This window comes from Callorhinchus milii, unplaced genomic scaffold (genome assembly GCF_018977255.1).
Source record: "Callorhinchus milii isolate IMCB2004 unplaced genomic scaffold, IMCB_Cmil_1.0 Scaffold24, whole genome shotgun sequence".
NCBI lineage: Eukaryota > Metazoa > Chordata > Chondrichthyes > Chimaeriformes > Callorhinchidae > Callorhinchus > Callorhinchus milii.
In genome coordinates, this window is record NW_024704765.1 from 8492109 (window position 1) to 8508930 (window position 16822).

Sequence of the window (16822 nt, forward strand, 5' to 3'; positions counted from 1 at the left end):
TGCCAAACTCTAAATGGTAGTATTTGAACAGGGGCTTTGGTGCGTTGCATTGATGCAGAACCTGCAATGTGTGGTTCATTTGCTGATCTCCAGATCTGAATTTCGTCCGGTAGTGAAACTACCTAGGCAATCCATGCTTTCAATTCACTTTGGGCCAAGTAAATTTACTTACATTGCAGCTGGAGTAGAGCCGATGCGATGATATGCCTTTTTGTCTTTCCCCTTTGGAATTCACTGAGAATCCCATTATCCTATATGTTTTTATTTAGATTCTATGACAGTCAAAGAGTCAAATGGTCTGAGGTACAAGTATTGAATGATCCACATGGTCTGTGTATCTTTCCTTGGCTAACTACTTACTGAGTATCATGATTCAGGTCCGTCCTGCTCACATTTCTTCTCATGTCATTCATTCAGGCCAGTCCGCACCAGCAAGTCACCTGATCAGAGTGGAGGGAAATAACCTTGCTCAGTACGTTGATGATCCCGTAACTGGACGCCAAAGTGTCATGGTGCCTTATGAACCGCCACAGGTATGAAACAATGTCAAATCCAATTGTCTTGTTTTCAAACAAACTGGTATTCATCCGGATCCTGTTAATCTTTTGATACTGGAGTACATCAGGCCTGCTCCTCATATCAACAACAACAAAATTACACTTATAGAGCGTCTTTCACGTCGGGAGGACGTCCCAAAGCGCTGAGCAAATAAAATCATATGCAAATAAAAGGGACACAATCACATAGGAAATTGGCTTATAAATTAAGTTAAAGATGGTATACCAACCACCAACTGGCAGACTAATAGCGTGATCCATGGGCCAATAGTGTAATGACTGAGTGAGGCGGTGTTAAATAATTCGTCACCATCATTGACTGCCTTCTAAGCGCTCTGAGACACTACCCTACATGGAGGGCGCGATATAAGTGCAAATTGTTGTTGTATATGCTGATGTGATAGTTAACACCAGTGCTAATTATTCCATTCAACTATATTGTGTAACTACAAAAATAATTACCTCTCGCACTGCAAAAGGAAGTCTTGTTATTTTGTCCATTAAACCAATGCGGTTTACAATTGTCATTGTAGTTATTACTGTTAAAACTGTTTAATTTAAAATTTAATTGTTGTTTGAACAGGTCGGAACAGAGTTCACTACAATTCTCTACAACTTCATGTGTAATAGCAGTTGTGTGGGAGGAATGAACCGCAGGCCCATCCTTATCATCATCACTCTGGAGACGAGAGAGTGAGTAATATTGACCAAAACATCCATGGTTAGAAATTAATACCTTGCTGCTGTTCAATAGCAAACATGATACTCCAAGTAACTACACAGTGTATGTGCTAACAACTGTATTAATCTGTACTCCCCATTGTACATTGTGAGTACCTGACCTGTATTACCACTGTATCTCCAGGATGCTACCCCGTGTGGTGGCCGCTATATAAATGCAAGTTGTTGTTTTGTTGTACCTAACTGTACTACCCACTATAATCGCTAGTACTCCAATTCTGCACAAAATATATATTATTTCAGCTGTTTCAGCAGCTACTGTTCCCTCTGAAAGAATTTAAAATCAAATCTTCTTCAGTGGCCAGGTTCTCGGGCGACGATCGTTTGAGGGTCGTATCTGTGCCTGCCCCGGACGAGACCGGAAAGCAGACGAGGATCACTACCGCGAGCAGCAAGCCATCAACGAGAACGCCGCTAAAAACGCAAATGGTAGCAAACGGCGTAAGTGCGCTGATTCCCTGACTTTGCCTTGCTATCTGCTTTTCAGTTTCCTATCAACTATTCTCTTTAACTGTGTTGTTGGCCACCTTTAATTTTATCCCATTTTTGCTTCTTACCTACTTCTTGTCTAAAAAAAAATAATGATAATAATTTGGTCACTCAATCCACGACTGGTTGTGGGACACTGTTGTGCGCAATTGGCCACTGCGTTTCACCCACAAAATATATAGTTAATTCACTTCATATTCTGTGAAGCGCTTTGAGATGCCTCGAAGACCTGATAAGGCTCTACATCAAATGCAAGGATTATTATTATATTACTGCTTCTTTTGTGAACTACTTTGAAATAGTCATTTAGGTAAGTGGTACAAGTTCAAGTTAATGCTGTGGCTAGTAATTGCACCTATCCCATCTGTTGTTTCAGCTTTCAAGCAGACACCCCCGGGAGCTCAGGGGCCTACAGCAGGCATAAAAAAGCGGAGGCACGGTGATGAAGAATTTTTCTACGTTCCTGTGAGTATTATAAGCCTTAACCAGCTAAGCCCTCAGTGCCCTGTCTCCTTTCATGCACATTTTCGTTTTTGTTTTGTGCTCATCATGCTGTCACTGCTGAGAAATTCTTTTAACTTTTTTTTACTTTTCCCTCAATTTTAAGGCTAGAACATTCTTGAGGGATTTACAGAACAAAGCGAAGCTCTCTAATGTGTGCTTCAAACTGCAGCAGAATAACGTTTTCTATTTCCCCCCAACACTAGGCATCTTCACGGGTTGCCTGAGTGACAATTTAGCACCAGTTATTTTGCGATTCACCAAACACAGTCAATTCACTTTATGTTGTATTCTGTGAAGCTCTTTGAGACGTTTTGAAGAAGTGATAAGGCGCTATATCAAATCCAAGGATTATTATTAGTTATTACCATGCTAAGACTACTTTGTCTTGTCAACCCATGCCCACTAGGAACTAGACTAAGATTAGCGTTAAGACCCTAGTTTCTATTCATAACATCTTTTGAATAAATTCTGTCATGAAGGTGTGCTCAGTGTTCTTAATGTCTTTCCCCAGGTCCGAGGCCGTGAGAACTTTGAGATCCTGATGAAGATTAAGGAGAGCTTGGAGCTGATGGAACTGGTACCTCAACAGCTCATCGACTCGTACCGTCAACAGCAGCAGCAGCAGCTCCTGCAGCGCCAGTCAGTAGCCCCGGTTTACACTTTCTATTATTTTGTTTTGTTTTCGGCGATCAGCTCCCCATCCCCTCTCTCCCTAAAGGTGTGTGAATTATTTTGCCTTGGACTTGAGATACTAATCCAGAGGTGCCCATCACTCTCCTGTCTCCTCACTCAAACAACCGTTGACGATACTGTCAGTAAGCTCACTTAGCCATTGGGTATTCCTCTTACAGTCAGTTTTTTTTACATATGACACAGCTCCTGCGTACTTGAGCTGTTCAGGTGTTAAGAGCTGCACTTTTCAGACAGACTGTCATTTTTTTTTCCCCCTCACCCATAACTCAATGCCACAGGATTGTGAAAGGCTCATTATAATTACCTGTAGGATCACTCCCAACATTCCAATCCGTAATGAGTCAAAGATTGAAGCCTCCTGAGCAAGACGACAGTCATTTCTCTTCCAGACTAGTCACTCGCTTACCCCAGTTAAAATGAACCAACTTTCTTCTGAAATATTGAAAATTGATCAAAATTAATTTTTATTTTAAACAGGCAGCAGGCTTCATCGGCCTACGGTGCAGTAAACCCGCCTATGAACAAGATTCCCAATGTGAACAAACTGCCCTCCGTCAATCAGCTGGTGGGGCAACCTTCTCAGCACAGCCCAAGCACTTCAGTCAATCTCGGACCCATGGGTAAGTCAGCCTGAACATGGTGTTACTGTGGGTGCACATATATGCTCACCCAGCCAAAGGTTATTGTAATGAAGTAATATAAATCGCCTCTTAAGTTCTAGAGCTTTGCACCCATCCATTGCCCAGACAATGTACCTCAAGCCCAATCTCAGATCACCAGCCTCAATTGCAGTGTTTCCTGTATTATCTTTATGTTGCTCCCAGCACCACTAAGATGTTACTATATGCTGCTGTGCCCAAGCATTGTCACGTCAACAACAACAACAACAACTTGCCCTTATGTAGCACCCTCCATGCAGGGTAGTGTCTCAGAGCGTTTAAACAGTGGCGGAGCCTCATTCGAGCCAGGGAGGTGGTGGCTATAAGCACGATCGAAGAAGAAAGTCTTCAGACAGGACTTGAAAGAAGGGTGAGAGGGGGCAAGGCGGAGGGACTGAGGGAGAGTGTTCCAGACAACACAACACCACCACACAATGCTATTGGTAATTAGAGGAATTGGGGAAAAATAGAAATAAACAAACGGTTCACATTTTACAGGCCCGACTCTAATGAACAACCACCACCACCATCATCATTACATGCCACCAAATGGGAACATGAACGGTGGAAATCCTTCTCAGTCGACAGCCATGGGACCAACCTCCCACTGCACGCCACCCCCACCTTACAATGCAGACCCAGCTCTTGTCAGGTGAGCTTTCTCCTCTCTCACGCTACACACCCTTCATTAATTGAGGGGTTTGCGTCTCGTCAGGAAACTGTTTTCTGCTGAATTACGTTTTCCTCTATGTGACGTCCTTATTTATTGAAAAATGTTCATAGTTTTTTGACAGGATTGGGTTGCCCTAACTGTCTGGAGTATTTCACATCACAGGGGTTGCAGACCATGTATCACCTGCAGAATCTTTCTATGGAGGTAACTGTGTACTTTACTTAAAACCGAAATCGGTGAGGTTAATAGATAGAGAGCTTGGCACTAATGCCAGCCGCTCACTCCTTGCTTGTTACACTTTACAAAGTAATACTTTCTGTATGTGTGGAACTGTAAAATCTCCTGTCACGAGAAATCCTCCCATCAGCACCCAATGTCGTTGTGAAGATGTGGCATTTCAACTCCAAAAAGATCCCCTCTGTGTGAGTTGAAAATGACTATAGATCCCAGAGAGAGCGAGATAATATCAGCTGCAGTGGGGTACTTGATAGTTAATGTGTTGTATTTTTCCTATTTTGGACTAGGATCTTGGCGCATTGAAGATTCCAGAACAATACCGCCTCCTCATTTGGAGGGGGCTTCAGGAATTCAAACCGGGGCACGATTACAACTCGCCGCAGCTCCTCCGATCCAGCAACAACAACCCCAGCGTAGGCGGGGAGCTGCAACGGCAGCGAGTCATGGAAGCCGTTCACTTCAGGGTGCGTCACACCATCACCATCCCCAACCGAGGGGACGACTGGGGAGACTTCGGCTTTGACGTCCCCGATTGCAAGACAAGGAAGCAGCCGATCAAGGAGGAGTTTACGGAGAACGAGCTCAATTAAAGAGAGATGAGGGAAGATAAAACGCCACAACTCCTTTACAGCTAGAGGAAGCACTGACTGTTGTAAAATAAGCTCCGTAACCAGAGCGTGTGCTGTACCAGACCAGGCCTGCTTTACTGCTATAAATGTTGTTCCTGAAGAGCTCACACCCAGGCACGTTGAATAGTTTTGCAGAAAAAAAGGGTCAGTTACAAACAAAGTAGGGGGTGAGTGATCACCACCTCAGTACTGGGCTTGCAGTGAATCAGTGCAACGTCCGTGTTTTTTTTTATTGCGCATTACTTCTCGATCATTTCTATTCTGGAGACAGACTCCTTCCTGGCACATCTCCAAAGGTTCTCTTCCTCCCCCCCTCCTACATGTGCACACACACAAATACCCGCACGCGCGCACACACAAATACATACCCGCGCGCGAGCATACACAATTACAGACACACACACAGGCATGCTCCATTCCACCCATCATTCTGTGAATATGGGTTATATTGGTCTTTTTAGGACAAGCACAGCATTTGCGAGTCTCTTGTTTTTCTAATATCGATCCCCTTCTCTCTCACTCACTCCCTCTTCTGTTGGACTGCCATATGTATTTCTAAATGTCCAATATACCCGTTTGCCCTAGCAAAAAGAGGGGGTTGCTGTATTCAGCAGTTTTATTTATATATTTCTAGGTTTGTACCATGATGGACAATTGCTTTTTTTGTTTCTTTTAATGTTCAGAAAATGTAACTTTGATTGTGTGAATATTGTGTGTTGGAATATTTTGAACGTTTGAACGTTTCAGTTACCGCACAGGTATGGTTTTCTTTAATCTGGGTTGATCCAGGATTTATGTGCGTGAACAATCAATTTATGGCTATTAGGGAGGGTGGGGAAAGCTTGCATTGTACAGTTGGTGAAAAAGAAAATGTTAGTATCTGTTTGGGGAGCAAGGCAGTTTTGGAGGCTACAGTATGCTCTCTCCTATGGAACCTCATGTGAATTCCGTCCGTACTGTACTGATGGATTGAATTTCCTTTTGCTTTCTTAGGGGGCCCGGCAAAACAATTTGAAGTCGATATCAACCCATTTCCTATGAGGCAAAGCTGCTTTCATTTGGAATAAATTGGCAGTTAATTGGCAATCTGTGAAACTGAGAGCGAGGATGCCTGTTGTGGGAAATGGAACTGTTATAATTGATGCAATAGAGGGTGCTGAATTTGGGTCTGAGGCAGAATAGAGGGAGCTTTACTCTGCATCTCACAGTGCTTAAGCTGATGTGGAATTTTGATCCTGAAATTGGAAAAGCTCTTCCGTTACCCAGCACTGACATCCGTCACCTCGCTGACCACATAACTGTAAAAAGTAGAGAAAAAATGTCTTGATAATATAAAGCTTAACGTAATATAAAACCTATATAAAAAAAGTATAGATTCTGATTTCTTGAAAGGCAGCAGAAAACCGAAAGGCTCTGTTGACTTTATAATAATAATAATCCTTGCATTTGATATAGCGCTTTTCATGTCAGGAGGACATCCCAAAGCGCTTCACAGAACACACTGTAAAGTGAATTGACTGTATATTTGTGGGCGAACGTGGCAGCCAATTGCGCACAGCAATGTCCCACAAACAGTCGTAGAATGAAAATGACCAATTTATTATTGTTTTGGGGTTTTTTTTTAGCCTAAGGAGTCCCTTTTTAATTTTATAAACTGGACTTTTAAGTCAGGTTTACATTTTAGAAATAACTGTATAGCCTCACCATGGTCAAAAAGGTTCTGAAATCAATTGGGTTCAAAGGATGAAGCAGTTACTGTTCGAAACTAATCCAAGGCAAACTCCCTACTGCACTTGTTTGGCATAATGTTCAGCAAACTATCAAGTGGGTCAAGTCAGAGGTTTGCAGCAGTGCATTTAAAGTTGGGTTTACTAACAATCTGTTGAAGGGGAGTTGGGGCCCTAAGAAACGGTGGGTTTGTCTGTTATTACTGAACAACAACAAATTGCATTTATATGTAGCGCCTTTCACATGGAGTGTGTTCATATCATAGGATTATTATTATTATTGATTTGTAACCTCTACCCCTGCCTCTTCTTTCTCCCCCTCCCTCATTCCTGGTCCACTCATTTCAGGTATTTTTATGCATGCCAGTTTTTTTTTAAAAAAGAAAAACTTTTGAAATCGTGTGATGGCTCGCTCTCATGAGAACCTCTTCACTTTATCAGAGCTCCATCGAAACGTACAGTTCCTTTTTTTTAAAAAAACGTGTACATATTTTTTTCTCTAATGTGGTGTAAAGCACCTTGCAGGGCAAGGCGATTCCCGCTCCTTTGTTTTATGTGTGACGAAACACAATCTGTCAACGGTTGCGAGGCACGCAGCTAGGAACTGAGCTTATGATGTTAGGGCGATAGCATTGCAACTATAATCGGCAGTTATTGCTTTGTCGTGTTGTAGAAAAGACTGAGCTCCTGGAAGAGNTTTTTTTTAAAAAAAGAGTTTGTTTCTGAAAGAGATGACAGCTGTCTTCTGCAGTATTACTGGCCTGTTCCTCGGTTGTGTCAGTTTAAAGCATGTTGAACTTCATGAAAGGACTGGAATGTTAAGTATTTCTTTCTTTTTAAAACGGGAAGCATTTCTCACCAAAGTGACCCTGCTGGTGGAGTGCATTCCTGTATTTTTTGTGCCGAACCACAGATATGGGTTGCAAGGTTTATTTAAAGGAGGCTCGTGCGATCTCTTCCTTCCAGAACGCCAACATTATTTTCTTCCCATTACCAGGTACCTATAAACCCTTTCCTGGTAACCTGCAGCTGTTTAGCTGTTGTTTGCACTGCAGGTAGAGGACTGCTGTGCACTTCAATAGAGAAACGGGGGAAATTGTATGGGGAGGAAGCATGTTCATTCTGTAGGTTTCTAAAACTGTTTCAGAGCACGTGTTGGTTTGAGTAGTTTTTTTCAACCACACAATTCCAGGAGCTCTTTCTCAGCTGTGAGCTGGTTCACATACCCGTAAATCACACCACAGGCACTCTTTGCTGAAGTGTGAACATATGCCTCCAATAGTAGCAGTTTAAGGCACTTTATTGCTTTAAGATTTTAAAAAGAAAAAAATCATCATTTCAATGTTAACTAATGCTTTTTCAGGCAGTATTAATTATTATAGTATACTCCAAACAAGTTGTAACTGTGTAGTTTTTTTTATTATTATTTGTAATGTATTCTTTGAAATTATTTTTTAGCTGTGTTTCAAGAATTTCTGTAACACAATAAAGTACATGGAACCTGAGACTTATTTGTGATGGTATTATTTTCTGATTTCAGGTATATAGGTACCAGACACCATTAACTTTGAGGAGGCTAAGGTAACCCTTCTTTTTCTTCTCCCCACAGCACTCATTGGAGAGGAAAAACGACTGAAGCCCAAGTCAGTCAGCAACTGATCTCAAGAGGAGCAGACAGCTATAAATGGATCAACAAATCGAATGCAAATATACAAGTGAAGAGTTGGGATAGCTCCCGGCCAGTTACGAGCGTCACTGATTTACAGTCAAATTGTACATTTGTACTCTGTTCTTGCTTGTCGTGGCTGGAGGCAGAAATTATCGGATTACAGGTACATTGTAAGAAAAAGTTATTAGCACATCTGTTCAGATAAACTCACGGAAAAATAAAGCCGGATGGCATATATTTCAGTATATTAATTGTGTTCCCTCCCCCCTTTACTTAACCCAGGAATGTTGAAGGTAATTGCAATGTCCATCATCACCCAGGCTGAGATCAACTAATTCATCACAGCTCAGCGATCAAACTTCGGAACTTTCTGGCCTGACTAATGAATTGTAGATACTGTGCAATCTGAGAACAACGGAAAATGAGGATTTGAGTCTAGCGGCACTGGGAAGATAAGAGGTTAGTGAGGGGCTAGAATTTAAAGGCCTGAATCTAAGCAGAAGAAGTGAAATGGGAACACCAATGGAACTGGACAAAGAAATCTCCAGCACAGCTAGTTTCTACCACAGTAGAAGTGTAGAAATTCAAGATTATAATAATTGTATTTGTTATCTTCCAAATCTTGCTGGATTTGGGAATTATAGCAGTAGATCAGAAGAAGGTGAAATTCTGCAATGTAATTATTGTAAAAATAGAGGCAATCAAGTTACTATAATTCTCAGGGCTTTAACAAAAATTGCCTAAATCTTAATCCTATGTCAAGAAGCCAGTGTACAACTATTAATAGAAATCAAATGGAAAAATCCTAATTTAACGTTTGGTTTACAAAACTTCACTTTTTGTTACAACACTTTACATTGAATCCCTGAGACGTCCTCCCAGCAAGAAAGTCACTACATTTGCCCTCAAAATGTACAGTCAACTCACTTTACAGTATATTCTGTGAAGCGCTTTCAGATGTCAAGTACAATAGGAAAAGCAATACTAAAAAGAAAGCTTTTCAGCGTTCCTATTGCAAGCAGTGGGCAGAAATCAGAGATGCTTCAAGTCCGAGCAGAAGGGGTTAACCTGCTGCACCGGATACGTTGAAAACCTGATGACGTTAAACTCCTTTTATGGATAACATTTAAATCAGTCGACCACTTTGGATTTCTTTTTCATTGGGAAATTGCGCTAATTGTGTGAAATCAGCTGATCAGACTGTTGTGCTTAAGGTGTTTGTAGCGAACTTAACAAATGGGAGGGGGTGTGGGAAGGAGGATAACAACACCGACAGCTTACATTTATACCGCAGCCTTTATAAGGGGAGCATCCCAGAGGATAGCGGAGAAGGAGGCAGTGTAGCCGTGAGGGGTGGAGCGGGGAGTGAGCCGGCGTGGATGAGCCCCAGTTAAGCATACTTACCTGGCAGGGGAGACACCATGATCATGAAGGTGGTTCTCCCAGGACGAGGCTAACCCATTGCACTTCGGGTGTGCTGACGCCTGCGATGTCCCCAAATGCGGGATACTCGACTGCAAAATTTGTGGTAGTGGGGGACTGCGTTCGCGCTCTCCCCTGGAGTACAAACTAAAGATAGAACCATCGCCATTGTTTACATACAGTCCAGTGTTCTCCAGTGACTTATTTATCTTGAACTGCTGGACACGGTGGGCACATGCCCTGGGGTGGGCTGTTACGGAAGCTTTTATGAGCCGCTGTTCGGTAGCATTTTCGTTTGAAGGTTTGAAAACAGCACTGAGTGTGCGCGGAGACGAGCGACAGTTGGGGAATTTTTTGGCACAGAAAAGGAACTTTGGAGTTTATTATTATAATGGCCTTTGCATTTGACACAGCGTAAAATCACACCGTCAAGGCATCTCAATGCACTTCACAGGACTTTACTGTGAAGTGTGGCATCTGTGTGTTTTATAGGTGAATGCAGCAGCCAATTTGCACAAAGAAACATTCCCACAAACAGCCATACAGTGACCGATTGGTTTATCGAGAGGATTGTCAGCCAGGGCCGGGAGAATTTCTATTCTCTTTTCCAACAGCACTGTGGGATCTTTATTGTCCACCTGAACAGTTCCAGGCGGGGAGCTTGGATTAGCATCTCATCCGAAGAATGGACTCTCTACCATAAAGCAACCCACGACCCAGCACTGCACTGGCTGCATTGTGTAAATTGACTGCTGTATTTGCCTATAAAATACACATGTACTCAAACCCTCCTCTTCGACTGTACTTTTGATCTCTGTGCTTCCCCCACGCTCCACCCCCGCCCTCCCCCAACCTGACCCTCAGTTTGGGTCCATTACTCCGTCTGTCCAGCGTCTTGGGACGTCTTCCAGATGTGAAAGTTGCTATACAAATGTAATTTTTTTGTCGTTGTTGCACTGCTGTGTCATTTAATTAGTTAAAAGGAAATTGAATTAGTCAGTGGAAAAACTAAAATCACACTGAATCTTCTAAGAAGTTTGGAAAATAAAATATAGTATATTAATTGTGTTCCTCTACTTAACCCAGGAATGTTGAAGGTAATTGCAATGTCCATCATCACCGAGCCTGAGATCAGCTAATTCATCACAGCCCAGAGATCAAACTTCAGAACTTTCTGGCCTGACTAATGAATTGTAGATACTGTGCAATCTGAGAACAACGGAAAATGAGGATTTGATTCTAGCGGCACTGGGAAGATAAGAGGTTAGTGAAGGGCTAGAATTTAAAGGCCTTAATCTGATAATCTGAACAGAAAAAGTGTAATGGGAACACCAATGGAACTGGACAAAGAAATCTCCAGCACAGCTAGTTTCTACCACAGTAGAAGTGTAGAAATTCAAGATTATAATAATTGTATTTGTTATCTTCCAGATCTTGCTGGATTTCGAAATTATAGCAGTAGATCAGAAAAAGGTGAAATACTGTCATGTAATTATTGTAAAAATAGAGGCAATCAAGTTACTATAAATCTCAGGGCTTTAACAAAAATTGCCAAAATCTTAATCCAATGTCAAGGAGCCAGTGTACAACTATTAATATAAATCAAATGGAAAAATCCTAATTTGACGTTTGGATTACAAAATTGCACTTTTTGTTACAACACTTTACATTGAATCGTTGAGACGTCCTCCCAGCAAGAAAGTCACTACATTTGCCCCCAAAATGTACAGTCAACTCATTTTACGGTATATTCTGTGAAGCTCTTTCAGATGTCAAGTACAATAGGAAAAGCAATACTAAAAAGAAAGCTTTTCAGCGTTCCTATTGCAAGCAGTGGGCAGAAATCAGAGATGCTTCAAGTCCGAGCAGAAGGGGTTAACCTGCTGCACCGGATACGTTGAAAACCTGATGACGTTCAACTCCTTTTATGGATAACATTTAAATCAGTCGACCACTTTGGATTTCTTTTTCATTGCGGAATTGCACTAATTGTGTGAAATCAGCTGATCAGACAGTTGTGCTTAAGGTGTTTGTAGCGAACTTAACAAATGGGAGGGGGTGTGGGAAGGAGAATAGCAACACCGACAGCTTACATTTATACCGCAGCCTTCACAAGGGGAGCATCCCAGAGGATAGCGGAGAAGGAGGCAGTGTAGACGTGAGGGGTGGAGCGGGGAGTGAGCCGGCGTGGATGAGCCCCAGTTAAGCATACTTACCTGGCAGGGGAGACACCATGATCATGAAGGTGGTTCTCCCAGGACGAGGCTAACCCATTGCACTTCGGGTGTGCTGACGCCTGCGATGTCCCCAAATGCGGGATACTCGACTGCAAAATTTGTGGTAGTGGGGGACTGCGTTCGCGCTCTCCCCTGGAGTACAAACTAAAGACAGAACCATCGCCATTGTTTTACATACAGTCCAGTGTTCTCCAGCGACTTTCATTTATCTTAAACTGCTGGGCACGGTGGGCACATGCCCTGGGGTGGGCTCTTCTGGAAGCTTTTATGAGCCGCTGTTCGGTAGCATTTTTTTTTGAAGATTTGAAAACAGCACTGTGTGTGCGCGGAGACGAGCGACAGTTGGGGAGTTTTTTGGCACAGAAAAGGAACTTTAGAGTTTATTATTATAATCATCTTTGCATTTGACACAGCGTCAAGTCACACCGTCAAGGCATCTCAATGCACTTCACAGGACTTTACTGTGAAGTGTGGCATTTGTGTGTTTTGTAGGCGAATGCAGCAGCCAATTTGCACAAAGAAACATTCCCACAAACAGCCATACAGTGACCGATTGGTTTATTGATAGGATTGTCAGCCAGGACCGGGAGAATTTCTATTCTCTTTTCCAACAGCACTGTGGTATCTTTATTGTCCACCTGAACAGTTCCAGGCGGGGAGCTTGGATTAGCATCTCATCGAAGAATAGACTCTCTGCCATAAAGCAACCCACGACCCAGCACTGTACTGACTGCATTGTGTAAATTGACTGCTGTATTTGCCTATAAAGTACACAGGTACTCATACCCTCCTCTTCGACTGTGCTTTTGATCTCTGTGCTTCCCCCACGCTCCCCCCTCCCTGCACTCCCCCAACCTGACCCTCAGTTTGGGTCCATAACTCCGTCTGTCCAGCGCCTTGGGACGTCCTCCAGATGTGAAAGTTGCTATACAAATGTAACTTTTTTGTCGTTGTTTCACTGCTGTATCATTTAATTAATTAAAAGGAAATTGAAGTAGTCAGTGGAAATACTCAAATCACACTGAATCTTCTAAGAAGTTTGGAAAGTAAAATACAGTATATTAATTGTGTTCCCTCCCCCCTTTACTTAACCCAGGAATGTTGAAGGTAACTGCAATGTCCATCATCACCCAGGCTGAGATCAGCTAATTCATCACAGCCCAGCGATCAAACTTCAGAACTTTCTGGCCTGACTAATGAATTGTAGATACTGTGCAATCTGAGAACAACGGAAAATGCAGATTTGAGTCTAGCGACACAGGGAAGATAAGAGGTTAGTGAAGGGTTAGAATTTAAAGGCCTTAATCTGAACAGAAAAAGTGTAATGGGAACACCAATGGAACTGGACAAAGAAATCTCCAGCACAGCTAGTTTCTACCACAGTAGAAGTGTAGAAATTCAAGATTATAATAATTGTATTCGTTATCTTCCAAATCTTGCTGGATTTCGAAATTATAGCAGTAGATCAGAAATACTGTAATGTAATTATTGTAAAAATAGAGGCAACCAAGTTACTATAATTCTCAGGGCTTTAACAAAAATTGCCTAAATCTTAATCCTATGTCAAGAATCCAGTGTACAATTATTAATATAAATCAAATGGAAAAATCCTATTTCGACGTTTGGGTTACAAAACTGCACTTTTTGTTACAACACTTTACATTGAATCGTTGAGACGTCCTCCCAGCAAGAAAGTCACTACATTTGCCCCCAAAATGTACAGTCAACTCATTTTACAGTATATTCTGTGAAGCGCTTTCAGATCTCAAGTACAAGAGGAAAAGCAATACTAAAAAGAAAGCTTTTCAGCGTTCCTATTGCAAGCAGTGGGCAGAAATCAGAGATGCTTCAAGTCCGAGCAGAAGGGGTTAACCTGCTGCACCGGATACGTTGAAAACCTGATGACGTTCAACTCCTTTTATGGATAACATTATTTAAATCAGTCGACCACTTTGGATTTCTTTTTCATTGCAGAATTGTGCTAAATGTGTGAAATCAGCTGATTAGACAGTTGTGCTTAAGGTGTTTGTAGCGAACTTAACAAATGGGAGGGGGTGTGGGAAGGAGGATAACAACACCGACAGCTTACATTTATACCGCAGCCTTCATAATGGGAGCATCCCAGAGGATAGCGGAGAAGGAGGCAGTGTAGCCGTGAGGGGTAGAGCGGGGAGTGAGCCGGCGTGGATGAGCCCCAGTTAAGCATACTTACCTGGCAGGGGAGACACCATGATCATGAAGGTGGTTCTCCCAGGACGAGGCTAACCCATTGCACTTCGGGTGTGCTGACGCCTGCGATGTCCCCAAATGCGGGATACTCGACTGCAAAATTTGTGGTAGTGGGGGACTGCGTTCGCGCTCTCCCCTGGAGTACAAACTAAAGACAGAACCATTGCCATTGTTTACATACAGTCCAGTGTTCTCCAGCGACTTTTATTTATCTTAAACTGCTGGGCACGGTGGGCACATGCCCTGGGGTGGGCTCTTCTGGAAGCTTTTATGAGCCGCTGTTCGGTAGCATTTTCTTTTGAAGGTTTGAAAACAGCACTGTTTGTGCGCGGAGACGAGCGACAGTTGGGGAGTTTTTTGGCACAGAAAAGGAACTTCAGAGTTTATTATTATAATCATCTTTGCATTTGACACAGCGTCAAGTCACACCGTCAAGGCATCTCAATGCACTTCACAGGACTTTACTGTGAAGTGTGGCATTTGTGTGTTTTGTAGGCGAATGCAGCAGCCAATTTGCACAAAGAAACATTCCCACAAACAGCCATACAGTGACCGATTGGTTTATCTATAGGATTGTCAGCCAGGACCGGGAGAATTTCTATTCTCTTTTCCAACAGCACTGTGGGATCTTTATTGTCCACCTGAACAGTTCCAGGCGGGGAGCTTGGATTAGCATCTCATCCGAAGAATGGACTATCTGCCATAAAGCAACCCACGACCCAGCACTGCACTGGCTGCATTGTGCAAATTGACTGCTGTATTTGCCTATAAAGTACACAGATGCTCAAACCCTCCTCTTCGACTGTGCTTTTGATCTCTGTGCTTCCCCCACGCTCCCCCCTCCCTGCACTCCCCCAACCTGACCCTCAGCTTGGGTCCATAACTCCGTCTGTCCAGTGCCTTGGGACGTCCTCCAGATGTGAAAGTTGCTATACAAATGTAACTTTTTTGTCGTTGTTGCACTGCTGTATCATTTAATTAATTAAAAGGAAATTGAATTAGTCAGTGGAAATACTCAAATCACACTGAATCTTCTAAGAAGTTTGGAAAATAAAATATAGTATATTAATTGTGTTCCTCTACTTAACCCAGGAATGTTGAAGGTAATTGCAATGTCCATCATCACCGAGCCTGAGATCAGCTAATTCATCACAGCCCAGAGATCAAACTTCGGAACTTTCTGGCCTGACTAATGAATTGTAGATACTGTACAATCTGAGAACAACGGAAAATGAGGATTTGAGTCTAGCGGCACTGGGAAGATAAGAGGTTAGTGAAGGGCTAGAATTTAAAGGCCTTAATCTAAGCAGAAGAAGTGAAATGGGAACACCAATGGAACTGGACAAAGAAATCTCCAGCACAGCTAGTTTCTACCACAGTAGAAGTGTAGAAATTCAAGATTATAATAATTGTATTTGCTGCTGGAATTGGAAATTATATCAGTAGATCAGAAGAAGGTGAAATACTGTAATGTAATTATTGTAAAAATAGAGGCAACCAAGTTACTATAATTCTCAGGGCTTTAACAAAAATTGCCTAAATCTTAATCCTATGTCAAGAAGTCAGTGTACAACTATTATTAGAAATCAAATGGAAAAATCTTAATTTAACGTTTGGGTTACAAAACTTCACTTTTTGTTACAACACTTTACATTGAATCCCTGAGACGTCCTCCCAGCAAGAAAGTCACTACATTTTGCCCCCAAAACGTGCAGTCAACTCATTTTACAGTATATTCTGTGAAGGTCTTTCAGATGTCAAGTACAATAGGAAAAGTAATACTAAAAGGAAAGTGTTCAGCGTTCCTATTGCAAGCAGTGGGCAGATATCAGAGATGCTTCAAGTCCGAGCAGAAGGGGTTAACCTGCTGCACCGGATACGTTGAAAACCTGATGACGTTCAACTCCTTTTATGGATAACATTTAAATCAGTCGACCACTTTGGATTTCTTTTTCATTGGGAAATTGCGCTAATTGTGTGAAATCAGCTGATCAGACAGTTGTGCTTAAGGTGTTTGTAGCGAACTTAACAAATGGGAGGGGGTGTGGGAAGGAGAATAGCAACACCGACAGCTTACATTTATACCGCAGCCTTCATAAGGGGAGCAACCCAGAGGATAGCGGAGAAGGAGGCAGTGTAGACGTGAGGGGTAGAGCGGGGAGTGAGCCGGCGTGGATGAGCCCCAGTTAAGCATACTTACCTGGCAGGGGAGACACCATGATCATGAAGGTGGTTCTCCCAGGACGAGGCTAACCCATTGCACTTCGGGTGTGCTGACGCCTGCGATGTCCCCAAATGCGGGATACTCGACTGCAAAATTTGTGGTAGTGGGGGACTGCGTTCGCGCTCTCCCCTG

General features: G+C 42.6%; 1 protein-coding gene and 4 non-coding genes across 7 annotated transcripts in view; all 5 read left to right on the plus strand.

Moving 5' to 3' along the window:
* The window catches only part of tp73 (tumor protein p73), a 45989-nt gene extending 40467 nt beyond the window's left edge, over nucleotides 1-5522 (plus strand). For 2 of the 3 annotated variants that reach the window (XM_042343481.1, XM_007902092.2), the window contains exons 6-14: nucleotides 418-533; nucleotides 1141-1250; nucleotides 1597-1739; nucleotides 2164-2252; nucleotides 2803-2930; nucleotides 3462-3604; nucleotides 4142-4295; nucleotides 4427-4520; nucleotides 4841-5522. In XM_042343481.1, the coding sequence (XP_042199415.1) occupies nucleotides 418-533; nucleotides 1141-1250; nucleotides 1597-1739; nucleotides 2164-2252; nucleotides 2803-2930; nucleotides 3462-3604; nucleotides 4142-4295; nucleotides 4427-4520; nucleotides 4841-5143 (1280 nt within the window). In that variant the 3' untranslated portion in view covers nucleotides 5144-5522. The remainder of the gene's footprint in view (nucleotides 1-417; nucleotides 534-1140; nucleotides 1251-1596; nucleotides 1740-2163; nucleotides 2253-2802; nucleotides 2931-3461; nucleotides 3605-4141; nucleotides 4296-4426; nucleotides 4521-4840) is intronic. The other variant, NM_001292406.1, reaches the window with a different exon arrangement.
* A 4452-nt stretch (nucleotides 5523-9974) lies between these two features.
* LOC121850734 lies at nucleotides 9975-10138 on the plus strand. Its single transcript, XR_006085736.1, has one exon. It is a non-coding gene; the product is annotated as a U1 spliceosomal RNA (small nuclear RNA).
* Nucleotides 10139-12208: 2070 nt separating this feature from the next.
* LOC121850735 lies at nucleotides 12209-12372 on the plus strand. The gene has a single exon (XR_006085737.1). It is a non-coding gene; the product is annotated as a U1 spliceosomal RNA (small nuclear RNA).
* Nucleotides 12373-14441: 2069 nt separating this feature from the next.
* On the plus strand, nucleotides 14442-14605 carry LOC121850724. Its single transcript, XR_006085726.1, has one exon. It is a non-coding gene; the product is annotated as a U1 spliceosomal RNA (small nuclear RNA).
* Nucleotides 14606-16658: 2053 nt separating this feature from the next.
* On the plus strand, nucleotides 16659-16822 carry LOC121850725. Its single transcript, XR_006085727.1, has one exon. It is a non-coding gene; the product is annotated as a U1 spliceosomal RNA (small nuclear RNA).